General features: G+C 35.0%; 1 protein-coding gene across 2 annotated transcripts in view; it reads left to right on the forward strand.

Moving 5' to 3' along the window:
* CAPZA2 (capping actin protein of muscle Z-line subunit alpha 2) overlaps positions 1–16,608 on the forward strand; it is a 29,627-nt gene extending 13,019 nt beyond the window's left edge. Inside the window, exons 2-10 of one of the 2 annotated variants that reach the window (XM_005519247.2) lie at positions 1,042–1,105; positions 3,076–3,127; positions 3,765–3,828; positions 4,378–4,584; positions 5,730–5,809; positions 8,601–8,679; positions 12,077–12,148; positions 14,779–14,841; positions 15,642–16,608. In XM_005519247.2, coding sequence (XP_005519304.1) covers positions 1,042–1,105; positions 3,076–3,127; positions 3,765–3,828; positions 4,378–4,584; positions 5,730–5,809; positions 8,601–8,679; positions 12,077–12,148; positions 14,779–14,841; positions 15,642–15,782 — 822 coding nt within the window. In that variant the 3' untranslated portion in view covers positions 15,783–16,608. Of the gene's footprint in view, positions 1–996; positions 1,106–3,075; positions 3,128–3,764; positions 3,829–4,377; positions 4,585–5,729; positions 5,810–8,600; positions 8,680–12,076; positions 12,149–14,778; positions 14,842–15,641 lie in introns of those variants that run through there. The other variant, XM_005519246.2, reaches the window with a different exon arrangement.
* The last annotated feature ends 2,530 nt before the right edge of the window (positions 16,609–19,138 follow it).

Raw genomic sequence — 19,138 nt, forward strand, 5'->3', positions numbered from 1 at the left:
GAATAGCAACACCATATCAAGGATGCAAGAGAGCTTTAAGCGTCTGGGAACTTGGATAACTGCAAAGGATAGGAACTTCTGCCAGGTTAAGTTAGGGAATCAATGTTTAGTTAGTTTTTATCATGGGTGCCTCTAGCAAGGGGGAAAAAGAATTACTGAAAGTATGTCTGCTAAGTGACATTCTGCAAGTAAGGTAATAGTTGAGAAGTTTAAATGTTGTTTCACATTTAGAAAGTATTTTTGTGGGGTTTTTGCAAACATATGTGTCTGTAGCTGTGTAGTTAACCAGCTTGGGGACCTGGTCTGAAAAAAGCAAGAGCAATAACTTTCTGATTTTGCGCTCTGTGCTGTTGTATAAGGGCTTGTGCAAGCAGAAGAGAGAAAGCCAGGGCAGGTGTGCATACTTTTGGTGGAAATACTGTCTTATGCTGTGTTTTCTCTGCAAGAAGTTGTGGCTGAAAGCCATTAATGACTAATTCAGATCTCAAGGGTTTTTTAAGCTTTATCTACTGGTACTGTGGTACTAAGAGGTCTTAGGTAGATGCAGGTGAAATTACAAGCTTTAGTGTCTATGCAGTGTTTTTAAGCTTAATCTGTCAGTGTGGACCTTCTGGAAAGTATAGAACCATATGATACGTAGTACAATTGGGAGAGGCTGTGAAGATCAAATGCATCTTCATCATGCTTTTTGGCTCCCTTGGATTGTATATTGATTCCCAGCCATCCATGGACTAAAAGTTGACATAGATTGTGAATATATTATTGATGTTATATTCATCTTTTCCTGTTTTCCTGTAATAGAAAACATGAATGACTCAATTTCACCATCTGCTTCCATCGCATATAATCTCTAATCTGTTTGAAGAGACGGAATTTTATAGTCTGTGTTTTTAATAAAGACCAAGTACATGAAATAATGGGAACAAATATGTGGGAGTTGTACAATTTCATGTCTGACTGTTAAAACTACATAATGCATAACTGCTTTGAATAGGAATGAATGTAAGTATATACAACCACATGATTGTTTTTGTATTTAAGGTGCGTATAGCAGCAAAATTCATAATTCATGCTCCTCCTGGAGAATTCAATGAGGTGTTCAATGGTGAGTATCTGTCTACTCTGTCCTTTCATTTAAAGCATCTATATCCAAAATTGCATTGCTGATTACTCTCCTGAATTTCATGTGGCTCATATTGTAGCAGCTCCCTCGCTGTAAGGGCTGGTTTTGTAGCTGGGCATGATAAGCTTTGCAGTCACAAGACAGCTTGAAGTTTAAATGCAAAACAGGGGAAGCACTACTTTTTTTTGTGATGTGAGAACAAGCTTTGTCTCTGTTTCCAGTGAGTCATGAATTAACAGTTAAAAGGGTTTCTGTTTAGAACACACATACTCTTATTTTTTATCTTTGATAGACAATAATATTTTTCAACAAAAATTAAACTACCTGACATTTAAATTGTCCTTTTTTTAAAGAAGGAATATCATTACAAATACTTAACCTTGGATACACAGAAGACTACTGCCTAATGCCAGTTGTGGAAAGAATATTAATCTTCTCCAAACATTTCTAACCTTTAAATTCTGGGCACACTCTATTTTACTGAGTGTATTGGTAAACTGAAAGGAAACTTAAAATAAGCTTCTTTCAATTATTGTTGTCTGAACTTTACCTAAGATGTTATTTTTTTTAAAAATGTTGTTTGTCTGCCATCAAGATATTTGGGCATACATATAGTACAAAAAGGCAGGCTTTGTAATTGTGGGTTACAAATGTTCCTGAAGCTATTTAAGTAAAAAAGTAAATTTGGTATACTAAACCTGTAGTCAGTGTCAGACTGGAGAGAGCTTAAGTGTATTAAAGAATGCAATACTTTCACAAGTACCTTGTATTTTGTTAAACTGTGGCCAGCTGATTATTATTTAAAGTTAGTTACTACTTCATTTTTGAAGTGAATATCTTACTAACTCAGCTTTCCGAAGATTGTTACAATTTCTTAGAGTAGTACTGCTTATAAACTTTATTGTTAAGCTAAGTCATAGTTGCGACTACCTGCTCAATACTAGAGTACAATGTGTTTGACCACACATAACAAACATATGATCACAAATGCCTGACCAGTATTCAGTGAGATTCAGGCTGCCATCTTAAAAAGAGAGAGAAAGCTTTTCATTCCAATTTTGTAAATTGTGGGTTTGGTTGGTTGGTTTTGTGTGGGGTTTTTTGAGTACATGAGGTGTTTTTTTTCTTTGGGGTATTTTGTGTTTTGGTTTGGGTGGGCAAATTTGGTTTATTTCAGGAGGGTTTGCTTGTTTGTTTTTTAACAACATAAAATATATTAAAAATATTCCATATTTTTTTTCTTTTCACTTGAATGATATCTTGGAAATACTTAGAAGAGGATTAATGTGTTCTGGCAAGACTAATGATTGATTAATTAATGAGCAGTGAATTAAATTGTTATTAAAACAGTGCCTAGTAAAGTCAAGTGCATAAATAAGAAATTTATTACAAAATAAACATTAAGAAATTTTGAGGAGAGTGTTGACTTTATTCTATATTCATGTTTCTTGAATCATGGTAGAAAAAATGGTATTGTGCTGTATAATCCTCTGCCTAGGAAGTGTCATTAAGGAATGAGACTAAAAATGGTAAGGCTTAAAAACCAATAAGTTCGATGCATACCATATCAGTGTCATTAGAATACAGTAACAATAATATAGTGTGAGAGAGTTGGTAATATACATTTTAACGGGAACTTGGTAGAATTCTGTGCTGTTCCCATTCAGAGCTTCTCTAAAAACTCAAAAGACTGACAGATTCCTAGACCCTGTAGAATACAGCTTATATCTACTTGCCAGATTGTCTTGGAAGACATCCTTTTCTATACTATTATTTTTATTTTATTCAGTCAAAATTATAAAATATGAAGCAATAAATTTCCTGCCTAGTAATCTCTGTGGGTAAGGAGTAGTTTGTTTTTTTTCTTTTGTACAGTCTGTTGACATTAGTTATGTGACTGAAATAAGTTTCTGAGTTACATGTACTTATATGTTGTAAATACCTCCTTTCAGATGTTCGGTTGCTGCTTAATAATGACAATCTTCTCAGGGAAGGAGCAGCCCAGTAAGTACCACATGTCACATACTCAGTTGCATAAAAGTAAGATGTTTATTCGGATTTGCATAATCAGTAAGCAGTTCGTTTCAAGATGTGTGCTTGGCAAGTAAAACCCTATCGTGTGTGTTGGGCATCTTAGATCAAGATTAAACTCTCGGCAGAGGAGAGATCTGTATTGTATCTAATGGTTAGAGCAACTTTATTTTCTGTTTCATGGCAAGATGTTACTTGAACATCTGTAAGATACTGCATCCTTAGACCCTACTCCTGTATCAGAATATCCTACTGTACTTCCATTACAAAATTAGTTTCATCTGTGAGAGTGGAGATATGTTGCTTAGTAAGTTGGATCCCTGTGAAACTCAAATTTTATCTGTTCCTCCAGTTTCTATGGGTTACTGTAAAGCTTAGATGTTTGTCTATATCAGGTTACTCTGAATATAAATTTTTGTGTAATGGTTGGAATCTATAATACAAACGCTGAACCAAAGTGATTCCAAGAATTTTGGCCTGCTAGATAAAGTACTGATATAATTTTTTAATGCATCATTGCCCAGATAATTAGCTATTATTTAGATTCCTTAACTGCTACTAAGGAAAAAACTGCTTGACGCAAGCTTTTGTTGGTTTTTTTCTCTTGTAGTGCATTTGCACAATACAACTTGGACCAGTTTACTCCTGTAAAAATTGACGGTTATGATGAACAGGTATGAATAAAATTAAATACTTGCAATGTTCCTTAAACTGTTAGAGATGTTCTGGGATCGGAACAGTTCTTGGCAAGAAAATTGGAAGAAATTCATCTTCCCTACCAAAATGTAGAAATTGTGCCCCTTCAATAGTACCAGTACCAGTCCCATAAGTTGATCACTCAGGGGTATCTAAAGAGCTTGAAATTTCAGTTTGCAGTGTGGCTGAATTCATTGTTTTGTCGCTGTAAAAACAATTTGCTCCATCTAGAAGACGTGAATTTCTGTCTTGCACTGCTTGTTGCAGTAAGAGGGTAAAATTAAAGATTTGTTTTTCTGAGGCAGTGTACCATAATTGTCTTCTCCTCTCTTGCTGTATGCCTGTTTTGTTTAAAATGTAAGTCTGTGGGTATGATTAAGCTCCCATTAAGTGGAGGATATATTTAGATTTGACATGGCTTTTTTTTTTTACTGAATAGCAAATGTTATTAACTAATTTTATGATTTAATATATTATATATTATATATATAAATGAAATAAATTTTAACTTAAATTTTATAATACAGGTTTTGATAACAGAACATGGTGATTTGGGAAATGGAAAATTTCTGGATCCCAAGAACAAGATTTCTTTTAAATTTGATCACTTAAGAAAGGAGGCTACTGATCCTAGACCCCATGAAGTTGAAAATGCCATAGAGTCCTGGAGAAATTCAGTTGAAACAGCAATGAAAGCATATGTGAAGGAACACTATCCAAATGGTGTCTGCACAGTAAGTGCTAAATTACATAACCACTGTACTACATACATAGATATAAATTTTAAAAGGGAGCTATTTGTAAACCAGAAAGGCAGTTTTGACTTTTGGGGCTTCATGAGAACTGCAGGAAAGCTTCAGAAATTTAATGTTTTCGCTATTGGGTTATTAGTGGGTGGTTACTGCAGGTCATAGTGAAAATTTACCTCTGTATTTAAGCATTTTGATTTAAATTTCTTAATTCATTTTGGCATTTTATGGACTACTGCAGGTTGATCCTGCTGATCCTGGCTATCAGACTGGTTGCTTAGAAGGGGAGAAAAATTCCATGAGATAAAAACGTCTGCCTTGGCTTGGTTTACTGACAAAACTGTCTTAGTAAAGCAAACTGGTGTTGCTCTATAATATCTCCTATATATCCAAGTGCTGCATTCTTACCACTAGAATTGATGGTTCTGATAGCTTCTTAAAATAAAGCCTCTTAGTCTGGATTAAAATAGCATTTGCTTACTGTTACAAGGCCTATGACTATTTAAATCTCAGCAAACTGATCTATTGATGTCTGTTCCATGCTTTATATTGATGTGACAGAAAAATTGACTAGGAGGGAAAAAAGTAAATCAGCTGCTGAGTTAACAAGTTGAATTGGATTCCCAAGCAGTAAGATGAGTTCCAGTTCCTGTAAAGGAAACCAGATTGGATGTTTGCTGAGATAATTTTTAGTACTATTTGATTTGGGGGGATAAAGCAGAACAGAGGACCAAACCCACCGTTTTTGCTATTCTATAGGTGTTTCAATTGTCATATAGTTGGTAGAATAACTGGTGTTTGAAACGCAGCTGGTAAAGTGTATATTGTCTCAGTAGTCACTGTTATAAGGCTTAGAATTCCTGTAGTGGTAGAAAAAGGGGTTTTCAATATATAAAATTTAGTTAAGATGACTGACCTTCAGGTTTTTTATTCTTAGATTTTCTCTGCATTGTAATAAATACTTTATTGTTTCATATACAGAATATTATGTATAACCATAATGGTTATAAAATAAAATTTTACAGTTTATGTAACAATAGTAGAACCAGATGTATAAGCAGTTTGAGCAAGGTCTGCTCAAACTTTCACTCTGTTCTTTTTTTTTTCTTTTTTTTTTTTTTCTAATTAAGGTGTATGGTAAAACAATTGATGGACAGCAAACCATTATTGCATGCATAGAGAGCCATCAGTTTCAAGCAAAAAATTTTTGGTAAGTTTCTATATGGATCCACAGACAGTAAAATACAGCAAACTGAGTAAGTGCCATTACACTGATAATCCTTAGTTCAGAGAGAGTGGATGCGTATCTTGTATGGAATCCTTCCTCTCCCTCCACCCCGCTCCCAAGTTTTTCTGCCAAAACTGTAGAAATCTCTTTCTTTGTGATAAGTAAAATGGCAAACTGTGTACCTGCATCTCTTTTGCAGAACTTTACAAAACTCCATGTCACACAGGACATACATGATTAATTTTTCTGTTTATCACAGTGACACCAATACTCATGGCTGTAGAAACTTAATACAGTTTCTTTGGCTTGTTTTCATTCCTTTGTGACCGACAGAATAAAACCAGCTTCTTCTAGTTTGAATTTCTCAGAGAAAGAAGGTGACCAAAAATCACTGTATGGTGGGACTTGAGTTTTGGGGTTGGACAGATAAAGGTGGTTTTGGATGAAATAAACTCTTACAAACTGCAGCTTTTTTTTTTCTTGCTGGACTTGGTTGAAGGATGTTTTCCACAGTCTGGAGTGAACTTTGGATTGCTCCATACAGGAAACTGGCCAGAGTTGACATAAAATATCACAGTATCAGGAATGGGTTCAAGAGGTTATATCCTAGAGATAGTTTGTATATGCAGTTGTCAGAAGAAAGGTATTTCATTATTTGGTTTGCTGTTTTGCATCTGCTTGCAATTTATATTAGTAATCCCACAAGTAATGAATGGAAGTTCAGAAATCTTTGGGTTTTGGTTTTGAAGGTGGCTATTACATATCCACAGTAATTTCAGCATGTGTATGTATCAGTTAAATTATTTTCCCAGTACACTGATTTTTATTGAATTTGCATAGCTAATAAATATTTTTTCTGATTGACTTAAACTTGACTAGTTAAGTCTGCATGTTTTACATCAATATTAGAAGTAAATTGAACTAATACTGGTTTTCTTTTTAGTTTGGAAGAATGAATGAATTTTGATATTCCAAACAATGAATTTTGTAGTCTTTAAAGAAGATGAATAGATATGCAACAGCCTTTTATAGATGGAGAAAACATTTCTTGAAAGTTTTCTTCATTAAAGTTGTGGTTGGTCATCTATGGGTAAATATGACCATATTTTTAAGAGTTTTTCAGGGGCAGTTAGACTCTAATTCTTGTTCTTAGCAAGTTGTAATAAGTGCATATTGGTTTGGAAGATTTAGGGATGGAGGAATGGATTCCAAGTTAACCAGATTCCTCTTATCCAGCTGTATGTCTGAATACTCAGCCCAAGCCATAGCCACTACTAATTCTCAAGGTGTTCCAGCTTTGTAGGCATTTGGAAGTCCGATGGCTTACTATGAGAGTAAGTTTGTTGGGTGATGGAAAACCAATATATACCAAAGAAAAATACTTTGTGATTATTTGAAATACTATCAATGTAGAAGGATAGATGGCTTCTTAAAGAAAGAAGAGGAAAGTTAGCCTCTTATAAAACATTCTAAGTCAGCTGAGTTAAATAAAAAAATGGTGTTGTTTTTACCTTAGAGCATTTCCTATAAAAAGTCCTTCAGAACTTGAATTTTTTTTTTATTTTTTTTTGTTATAGCAACTTAAGATAAAAAGGATATCCTAGAGGGGAAGCACTATAGTGATCTTAACATCAAGGGACCACAGAGTGGCTGAGAAGCAAACAAATCTGTTAGCTAGTCATTGAATCCTTGGCATTAAAAAACTAGAATTGTAGCTAAGGTATAATCCAGCACGTAAGCTTTCTCATAATTAGTGGGTCAGTCTGTGAGGCTACTAGTATTTGTGTAGCTAAGTTGGGCAACCCTTTCAGTTTTCTTAGCAATGCCAACAAGCTTCTGAATTGTCTTAGTCTATATTTTCAGTGATAATTTGGATATTGTCTGAAATAATAACCAATGGCTTTAGAGTTGAGTTACTGTTGTTACTATCTAAGATGTGTCATTATACAGATTCATTAGTAGCTCTTAATATTTTATATCTTTCTCAGCCTTTGTTGAATACACTGGAATGTACACCTCACATTAACAGGATTGGAACACTTTGCTTCTTGAAGTGTGAACAAAAGACAAATCATGGACTGCTGCAGTGCATTCTTAATTCAGCTCTATAATACTAACCTTCTAGTCCACTAACCTGATAGCTAAATAAGAAAATGTCTAGTTTATAGGAAAGAAGTCAGGTGAAACTACACCATGCTCTCACCATACTGTTTTCCAGGTGTTTGAGACCCCCTTTAGGCATTTTGGCAAGGATTCTGAATTTGTAGAAGGAAACTGGGAGGAGATAGTTGTCCTGGAAGGGAAATGCTAGAAGAGCTGAAAGGATTAGTTACAATTCAACACTGCAGAAAGTTTTGCTACTTTATTATTCTTTTCATTCAGGTTTTTGATAGTCTGAGGTGAAGTGTGACTTTAGCTGATCTAGTAAGTCATCCAGGTCCTAGAAACAAAATATGGACTGTGTGTGTTTAACTAATACTACAAGAGAGAAAGAACACTGGAGGCTTTAGGTATTTTCAGAAGTTAAGTCCTGTTAAAAGGTCCTTAATAACAAATCTCCTTGGTCCACATTGGAAACTGAGGTTAAATATTTTGGGAAACTGTTCTGTTGTTGACTGAGTATGAGGCTGAATCTTTAGGGGAAGATTTTCTGCATGTGTATTTACACTGCAAATTTCATTCTCTGGTTTCCTTTTACTATCAGTTGTATGTTGGGATGCTTTTCATGACCAGTGGGGTGACATCCAGTTTCTGTTTTACTGTTTTTTTTAAGGAATGGCCGTTGGAGGTCAGAATGGAAGTTTACAATCACCCCTTCAACCACTCAAGTGGCTGGCATCTTGAAAATTCAGGTATGCTTTTCTCAAACTGTGTCCTGAGACATAAAGTCTCCAGTCATTATTGAGGGAGACTCAAGCCAGTGTATCAAATATGTCAAGGGAAAATGGGCACCCAATAAGCAAGGCAGCAATGCTCATTCACTTAAGTGTTAGTAACCTAATTTGCATATTTGTCTAATCCTTAAAAATATAAAATATGTGTTTCGTGTAGTGATTCAGAGGACTTGAGAAGGTGTATTCACCTCAGCTACGCATGTACCTCTTTGGTTTCCTGTCGAATTCACAGTGAGAGAAGCTTTTCCTGAGGATAGGTCTGTTCTGAAGTAGAAGTTTTCTTTTTTTTCACTTTAACTGATAATGGGATTTTTTTTAATGTTATCATACTGTTCAGAAAGTTGGAAACCTTTGGTTTCACCCATTACACCATCAGAAATTTTTGAATCTGTGTCTTCTTCATTCAGAATTTGGCTTTCCTGTTGGCTTTAGGGCATTCAGAAGGGAGGAATTCCAAGCAGGCAGAAGTCTTGAGACCAAAGGAAATCTGACTGTCATGTGGCAGGCAGGAAGACTCAACTGCCTGGATCAGTTCCATGTACACATGTACACATACATTGCAGCAGTTTATTGAAACAATTCTGGGATCAGGAACTAGAAACTTAGTGCAGTCTGACTTTCTGTGTGCCTTTTTTGTTGTTGTTTTTTTTTTGCAAGGCAGAGTCAGGTTTCTTTTTCTTGCTGTTTTTGTGCACCCATGAGTTTTGCTTGACGTTTCTGCTCAGTGATGACTGCGGAAGGAAGATGCAAAGGAATGTTTTTCTAGCCTGAGGCTAGGATGTTATTTTAGGACGTGGTAGCTGTGCTCAGATTCACCCAAGCAGCGGGACCCTGAATCTGCTTTCCCATGTTGGTGCTAACATTTGGAAAGGTAGTCAAAATGTGAACAGCCATTATTATGTTGTCAGATCACAGCAGTCATGGTAAGCAGGACCTTAAGTAACTTCAAAGCTTCTCAAGACTTTGTCACTTAAATCCAACTTACAGCAAAGCAGGTGTTTTCTCCGCAGCATGCGCTTTTCATTAAATGTCTTAAGAGGTTTTCCAGAACAAGGAAGCTGGTGTCCACCTAATTCTTGTAAAGGTTAGGGCAGCAGCCAAAAAAAAATAGTCTGAACGAGGAATTCATTCAGGTTCTAATCAGCTTTTCCATTTGGGCACCAGATGATTTTGTCTTTTAATACTATTTCACATAATTAATCAAGTCATTATTTATGTTCATTATAATGTGTGTGCTGGAGAGTGATGAAAAATTCTACTTTTTGGCTTGCGTAGAAGCTGTTTATTTCACCAAGGACTTTTGAAATCAGTTTTAAATTTTTAGTAATTGTGTACAATTTCTTCAGTGTGGGAGTGCTCCCTCTTCACCTCACAAAACAAACAAAAAAGAGCTTTAATTTTTTTTTAAGGAGCAAAATATTTTTCTAGAAAATGAAGTCTCTAGAGCATTAGTATAATTTTAGAGTACTGAAATTTCAGTGTTATTTGCAAAATCTTTGACAGCAATACACTATTGCTCTGTTTCTGATAAGACCTTTTATTAATAAGTTGGGCGAAACTGCAGCATCACCTGCTATGTTCAGATGTCTCCAGTAGTTTTAAGATCGTTTGCACAGTTTCTTCCTTTTTTCTTAAATTCTGTTAACTCTGATGTTGGAGATTTTCAACTGTCACAATCTCTTCTGTATAGTTTTCTTTAATTCTATGTAAGAGGAAAAGCAACAGCAGAGCCTTTTACTAAAACTAAGTCCCTGTGGCATTTAACATGCTCCAACTGTGCATGGAAAACAGTGATAAGTGTACTGATTACTAATTTTATCTCTTAGATAATTTGATATTCTCATCCGTCCTTAGTTAACCTTTCCAAGAGGTTCTGTTCATAAACATCCTCCTTCTTGTAGTCTTCTGAACCCATTCTAGAAGGATGCCAGCTGTGAGGTATAGTATAGAACTCCTATTTCGTTCAAGATATAACACATCCCAGAATTAGATTTGACTATCTCTGTTAAGCTTTTAGGTCTGAGTGTTTGCCAAGAATGTGACTCAGTTACACAGATGTTTGTGCTGTGTTGGCCTCAGAGCACAGGGGAGGTTTGGGCTCTCTGCAGTGAATCGTGATGGACAAGGGGGAGTACTTACATTTCTTTGGGTTCCGCTGCTTCACTGGGAGTTCTTAGAATTGTGCACTGAGTAAGCACTTCTCATCTTTTAGGAAAAGAATCCCAAAACAAGTATTTGACAAGAAGCAAAATAATAATTTAAGATGAATCATAGGAAATAATGTTTTACTCATATAGAAAACCTTTCTGTGGTATTACAGCTGTCCTACTGTGTGTCATGTTTTGTCTGTTATTTATAAAGTTGAGGGTCTATTGCACATATGATAATAATGCATAGGAAATTATGCTATTTTGCATATATCTCATATATGCAATGAATCTCAAAATTATTTTATGTTGTCTAATAGGGTGAGACACAAATGTTTAATTTTCTCATATCATCAGCTGTGTTGACTATCTTGACTTTGATAAACTTGTGAAAAATATTCAAAGATGCTTATTTAAATGTCACTGACCCGCATCAATTCTTGGTAATGTTCTCATGTAATTTTATATATGCTTCCCGATTTTTAAGTTTTTCAGCAGTTTTATTAGGAACTGAAGGTTTTCGTATCTGTCCCAACTGTATTTAAAAGTAATAAAGTTAGCTTGGGTGGAGTTTTAGTGTTCTCCTGCAAAATAATTAAGGAAGCTGTTCTGTAGATACCGCATTTCAAGAATAAATAATTTCATTCTGCTTTGCTATCTAACCTTGGGAACTGCTTTGTCTAGAGAAATACCAGCTTTTGTTATGGGAAATACCAAGCCCATACAGAGCTAGAAAGGGAATCTTAACATTGCACTGTTCCTAGAAAGCTGGGAAAAGCTTTTTGGGGAAGCAGAAAAACTTCACACTACTCTGAAAGCTTCCCAACTATTTTAATTTTAAATGTATCTTCACCATTTCAAATGGTCTAGTCTGTTTATTTCAACAGTTTCTAGTGAGGTCACATAAATAAGATGTTGTCATCTTCGTGATATTAACCAAAACCTAAACTTCTTTGCTTAAAATACTACTTAAAGAACATCAACACAAATTATATTTCCAGACTAGCTTTTTCAGTATTCACCCTCAGAAATAGTAAATTCTACATTATTTTAGTTTTCCTATTTGCTTTTGTTCTGTAATATTCTGTATGTGGTTTTGACTGATTTGTATAGATTTCTTACCATGGTAAATAACACAACACTTTGATTTTTCTGCATGTTGTTGGTCTTTAAAACTTAATATGACTTTCTTGTTTAATTTTCTGTAGGTTCACTATTATGAAGATGGTAATGTTCAGCTGGTGAGCCATAAAGACATACAGGATTCTCTAACAGTGTCTGTAAGTGACCTTTAAGGACCTCAGTGACTTGAAGTGACTTTTTAATTTAAAAATAGAAGAAAGCTTTAAAAAAGCTCAGAAGTTTGTTCTTCTAAATGTATGGGAATTAATGTTCAAATTTACAGATGTTTTATATTTAATATTTACTACTTCTACTTAATATGTAGCTACTGTTTAAAAAAAAAGTAAAAATAAAAATTAATGTATGCTTGCATGTGGCTTATATAAGCTACATTATCTTTGATTTTTAAAGCTTTAATTTGCTTGTTGTCAGTCTTCGTGGACTTATGTTGTCGGTCTGCAGAATGACCTATAGAATTATTTTTTTAATATGAAGGAGGTTTGAGTTAAAACAACTGACTTTAGTAGAACAGTCTCTAGGAGATTGTCTCCCTTCCTTACTGGAAGAAGACCAGTATGCTAAAACAGTAAACAAACGGTACCAATTGAGAAGCAGTGTTGGGTATTCTCCATTTTCTGTCTGTAACTGGTGCTGTCAGTCTTGTTCTGTACAAAAAGCGCTTTCAGAGATGGTTCAGCCTGAGAATCATAACATACTTCTTATTTAAAGCATTATTTTTTCCAACTTCTTGCCATATGGATTATTATAGTAAGGAGGAGCAAACAATAGAAATAAAAATTGTTTGGAAATAGAACCAAATCTTGTATCTTTAAAGGATTGATAATGTTCCACCATGAAAAGCTACTATTTCTGAAATATGTCTGTAATGGCATTTATAAGTGACAAGATTTTCTGTTGCAGTGTTTTCTAATAAAATTTAAGACAGTGAGGTTAAGCTGGCAAAGAGAAATCGTAAAAGTGAACAGTAGAAGTATTTTAATGATAACAACTAGCAGTGGCCAATTTGGCTCAATAGCTCAATTCATCAATAAAGAACATTGTTTGTTAATATAAAGCAAGGCTTGTTGGCTTTTCAGTTGCAATAGCACCATAAAAAAATGAAGGAATGTGGTGCCAACTGATAACAGTTCTGGAGCTGTAGATATAAAATTACTTCTAACTCCCGGGAGCAAAGGGATCTGTTTAGTCTTTCATTCAAATAAGAGTTGCTTCAGGGAAGGTTATGTGGATGCAGTTCTTCTGTCAATAGGTTTTGCTTCACTTAATGTTGGGAAGAGACTTAATCCTGTTTTGCAATTCAGTAAAGCAGCAGCAGACCGATAAGTAGGAAAACATCTTTTATATAACTTATCTGAAACAAAAGCAGGGATGCTGCTGGTTACCAATTTTTAACATTGGCTGTGAGCTTCATAGAGGGCAGAGGCATCTATAAGGCCTCTTGTATAAGAGGTTAGAACTTCTTAAATAAGAAGTTCTTACTTCACACAGAAGAAATGGTAGGTAGCTTAAAAGGAGCCTCAATGATTGCTCTTTTTTGTTGTTTGTCAGAGAATCCATTTTAAAACCATTAACAGGCACAACAGAAATAAATGAAGAACTCTCTTGTTGCTAGACCTGTGAATACTTTTGCTGAAGATTATTTTATCCCTTGTTTTCCTCTGAGACAAATAAAACTTCATACCTCAGAATTTTTCCTTTCATTAGCAGAGCCCTTGAAAGCATTTCCTCAGTTCACTGAAAAGTCAAAACCTTTTAATTTGTTCGTTCGTTCATCTGCTTGCTCTCTGCCTGCTCCAGCATGGTCTCCTGCAGTGTCCAAGAGTGCTTTCACAGCTGTTAGGTGCAGTTTTACTGAAACTTCAAACCAGTTATGGAAGCTGTCAGAGTTTTCTCCAAGTCTTTTCCTTTGCAGGAATGAGGGATTACATGGGACAAGAACACTCCTAAATTTCAACAGCTTTTGCAAAAGCACTCTTAAGGATGTCTCCAATGTTAATTGGAAGTTTGGAAATTCATGAACGCTTGCTTCCTGCTGGAGACTTCTTTTAAGCACTTCAGCAAATATACCTCCAGATTGACTGATAAGGGGGCATTTTATTTTTAATAAAATCATGCACTTGCATCTCTAAACAGTTTCTTTTCTGACCACATCCTTATCACTCATGATGAAATTTGCACCCTTATTTTTGCAAGATGTATTTGGGGATGATTTTGGAATACCAGATATATATTTTCCACAGCTTAGTCTCCAGATTCAGGATGTTTAGTGGTAAACAAATCGATTTTGGTTTCTTGGTTGCAGTCTGCTATAGCTTCTGGGTTAAGTGATGTTCTTGAAGTTTTTTTGAATTTGTACTGGAAATGTGGCATTGATAATGTTGTTATCTGTACCTTTAATGTATGTTTTCAGAGACTTGGGTGGACATTTTTAATTTTTCCTTTTTTTCATTTTTCATTGTTTCATTTTCATTTTTCCAAATGTTGATCTGCTCTGTATGTCTTTTTATCATGCCATGGAATTTTTAATCAAAATATGCCTCATGGCATTCTTTTGCTTGTTAAAGTTTGATTTTATTTTTCTATCATCATTGTCATCATCATATGGGATATGCCTTTTGGATGAATGTTTGGTTTCGGTTTAGCCACTGAATGGTCAAATGTTCTCACCAAGTCTACCTGACATCACTTATAACTATAGGAAAAACATAATCCAACTGGTTCTAGAATTATACTGTATGTGAGACCTAAATCAAATGTTTTTTTCTAGAATGAAGCCCAGACAGCAAAGGAATTTATAAAAATTGTAGAGGCTGCAGAAAATGAGTATCAGGTATGTTGAAAGAAATACTGTATTCTCACCCATATTTCTAGCATTACCATATACTTAACCAAAGCTTAACCAGCAAGATAAGGCAGTTCCATACGAACAGATTGCATGCTGCTAACTGTGTCTTGCCTTTTCATACCTGGTGATTGTGCTCACCTGTCTAACATTACAAGAGAAATAATTTTCTGAGAGTGGAAGAGTTCCTTGCATGATTAAGGATCAGCAATTCTGATGTCATAAAGCATTAATGCATTCCATAAGTGAAATTTCTTGTACAGATTCTGTTCAAAGGCTACTCTGTTAGACAGCTTGGCTAAAAATGACTACCAAATAGGCATTACTTCTTTCATTTCAAAGTTAGAAAAGTGTAACTGCTCTAGATGCATTCTGCAGAAGTGGACATAGGTTCATTCAGGCCAAGTATCTATAGTATGCATTATGTTCAAGTTCAAACGATGTTGTGGACTCACTTTAGGATCCCCACAGGATAAACAGTGGAAGACTTTTCTGTCTGGAATTTGTGATGTATGAGCTAACTGATCAGCATTTTATTCATGCTGCTGATTAACCACACTGTGGTTTGCTGAAAAACCTTGGTTATGACTAGGTTTATTACATGTCTCATTAATTTTCCTCACATATTCTCAATCTATATCTAGCAGCTTTCCTTCATTAAATATTATTTCAATTAAGCATGGTTTTATGTTTAGGAAGTAGCAGGCCACTGAGTCACTGAATGTTTTTGTGGCATCCTAGTTCTGTTCTTGACATGTCTTTGTTTTGTATGATTTTGTGTTTGACAGACTGCTATCAGTGAGAACTATCAGACTATGTCAGACACTACTTTCAAGGCCTTACGTCGACAGTTGCCAGTTACCCGCACCAAGATTGACTGGAACAAGATCCTTAGCTATAAGATTGGAAAAGAGATGCAGAATGCTTAAAGTGAACATTGCATGACTGGATCATTTTAGTGTCCTTGTATACAAATAAAAATTATTACAAAAAATATTTGGAACTGTCGAATCACCCAGTCAGCATGGGCTTTTGCCATTGAAAATCACTGTAAGTAGTTTGGTTAGAGCACAAAGCTTAGCTAATTGACTTCTTTTCTTTTTCCTTCCTTTCAGAGGGTTGCAACTTCACTATAGCTGAATATCTTCCTTTAGAGTTTCTGTTGTACCTTTATTTTTTTATAATGAAGAGACCATGCCTTTAGTTTTCAATTACACATTAAGAACAGTTGGAAAAAATATTTTTGCATATGATAACCCTTCCTCTTGCTTTCATGTGAAATGGACAACTTGCAAAATTTGTTGGATTCCTTGTGGAGATGAGTAACATGCATTTCTAGGTCAAGGTCAACATGGAGTTAGCCATAGGTGCTGTTTTTGAAATCATCTGTCCTTTCATTGTATGTAAAATTGGGAAAAGCATTTTCTGTATCATTGAAACCTAGAAGACATACTTGCTAGCCCCATGGTAGCTAATTATTTTTTTTAAAGAAAAGGACAAAGTCTAATGCTATTTTAAGATTTTGAAGTGAAATAAAAGTACTTACTCCAGAAATGCATTTAATGCTATGTTCTGACAATTATGAGCTGAAACTCCATCTTCCCTCCAGGTTTTTTTTAATCGTAAAGCTATAACTGTATTATAACAAGGCATATTGTAATATATATAATCCTGTACTCATTACTATGTCTATTTTTTCTTTGATTGAAATGTACTAAAATTCAATGTGACATTAAAATGCAAATTTTCTATTTATTTGAGTATCAGATTGCTTCCTGATATACCCTATTTTTGGTGTTTCTAAATGTTTTTTAAAATTCTGCTTAAAACAGACACAAACTTGTGTACTTAGGGATTGTAATATCGTTATTGCTTTCATCTGCGTTTAAAAAACATCTGCATATGGAAGTATGCTTAAAACAGGTGTATTTTAGCTTCATATTGACTACAGAGGTTAGAAGAAATTCCAAGACCAGAAATTAATACATTTGTGTGGAGAATTCTTTCCCTGTTATATCTCATTTTGAAAATGGATGTCAAGTATCTAAAAACACAGACTTCATTACAAATGTGGTATAACACTTCCATGAAATGCATAGATTTCATTTTTAATTGGATAAAAACTTGTTTTACAATATGCTACCTACTTATATGCTCATGATGGAAAATTAAACAACTGTTTTATTTTTTAGAAGGCAGGTGTTTATGTACACTCCTAAACCAGTAAAGCTTACACAAATGTTTTATATCTTTGTTTACAGCATGATCTAATTACCTGAAACTTTCAAGTTACAGCATAGCAAGAGAGTCTAGACTTGTACTGAGTATAAAAATGTACATATGAAGTAGTTTGTTGTTTGAATTTGAATAGCAATACCCCAGTATTCTGTTCTTCAGTGCTCTCTTATACAGAGGTATAGAAGTTCTTGAAACTGCTGCTACTTTACAGTACTAAACTGTATAGTAGAAGAGTGGGATTTGTTCTACCACAGTCTTCCTGGATAGTTGCCCTCTCAATTGCCTTTGTAGTTCAGCTCCTGAACCACGTTCTTTTCAAATTAGCTCATAAAAGCTGCTTGTGAGCTAGTAACAAATGCTGAGTCACTGTCAAGTCGGTCTGTCAGTATTAATTAAGATCTAAATAAAAACCCTATTGAAGAATTTCTTCCAACATATTTAAGAACAAAGTAAAAAAAAGGCAGTGAATAGACAGGGGAATTGTTAATGGGCATCAGTGGTGCAAATAACTTCTCTAGCTGTTTAGAATGTCACAAATGACCAGAATCAGCACTGACTAAAAGTCAGAATGCTATTTTTCTTACCTGAAATAAAGAGCTAGTTTTAAATATATTCCTAATAAAGAGGTATTTTACTGTGAAGTACTCTATTACTGTATTTCCCTCTCTGTTCGTTCAGTCCTATGATAGTTTTAATTGCTTATCTTGAAAGAATTGCTTCCTTCAAGTTCAGTTCTACCAGTTGGATAACATAAGTAGATCTGTATTACTTATGTTTTTTCTTGTGTTAATTTTTAGTCTGTGAGACAGCTTTACACCTTGAATATCAAATTTATTAAGTTATAGCTTCAATAAAACCATTTGTAAGTAAATCAGCTATTCTGTTACTTTTTCAAAATGGTGTGCTGTATCATATTTAGCGGTAATGACTCCCCAAATGAAGCTGAGCTGACTATCAGCTGAGGTACATGGCACATTTGGAGTTCTTGATTTCTAGCAAAGTTTTGGTCGTCACTTGCACTTTTTTTTTTGTTTTTATCCCTACCACTTCTAAATTTTAGAGCTTGCTTGGTAGGCTTTCGGGTATTTTCTGTAGGTAAAGCACTTTCTCAGAAATTTTGCTGTGGCAATTGTCTTAATGTGAACTATTATTTGTTTATATTCTATTTTTAAATATAAAAACAAGCTTTGTATTGTTCAATCTTGATGTAATAGACATTATGGCTTGTAAAATGGACTTGTAAAATGCTTGTGTTTTTGAAGTGTATTACATCTTATGTATCTTAGTGCCCCTTTATATGAAGGAATTTTTAAATTCTGCAAGTAAGCAGCTGTTCTTTGTGAACCTCTGCAACAGGAGTGGCAGTTTGGCTTTCAGGTTCTCCTGAGCAGCCCCTTTTTATATGTCTGTCTTAAAATTCATACTGTGGGTAAAATGGAACTTTAAAATAATTACAATTTTCATTACATCGCTACTGCTGCTTATCCCTCTATATGCTGATAAAAGTTCTGCCATCTGGTTCCACTGGGAACACTGCAACACAGTTCATTAGGAAATGGTGACTCAGCCAGGGTTAAAAGCATTGTGAGGCTGAACATCCTAAGAGATATGTTCTCTTTAGGGGATGTCTTCAGCTGCATCTGTGGCAGCAATGTGGTTTGTGCAGTTTGGAAATCCCTCTCATTCCCACATCCCATAGACTGGTTTGGCTGTCAAAGCTGTTTTGGTGCTCTTGAGTTCACTTCCTTTTGGAGAACTCAGAACTGGGACCTGGGCTCTGAGTGTGTACCAGATGCCTTCCGGCTCTGAATGGTGACCCAAATCCATACCAGTGGTTTCTTTCTGGCAGCTTGAAACCACCTACCTATGTGTTGAGGGTGTCTGGAGCTTCAGACAAAACTGGGCCTTCACATTTCTAGACTGTAAATACTGTAGGTATAGAAGTTTCATCAACTGTTCAATTCTGTGGATTTCATTCCTATCATATTGAATTACTTGCTGACACAGACATAGCTTCTGCTGCATTTGTTGACTGGAAAGACTGAAA

The sequence above is a fragment of the Pseudopodoces humilis genome, chromosome 5 (genome assembly GCF_049639895.1).
Source record: "Pseudopodoces humilis isolate 2021_Gansu_Grassland_sample_001 chromosome 5, ASM4963989v1, whole genome shotgun sequence".
In the NCBI taxonomy this organism is placed as follows: Eukaryota; Metazoa; Chordata; class Aves; order Passeriformes; family Paridae; genus Pseudopodoces; species Pseudopodoces humilis.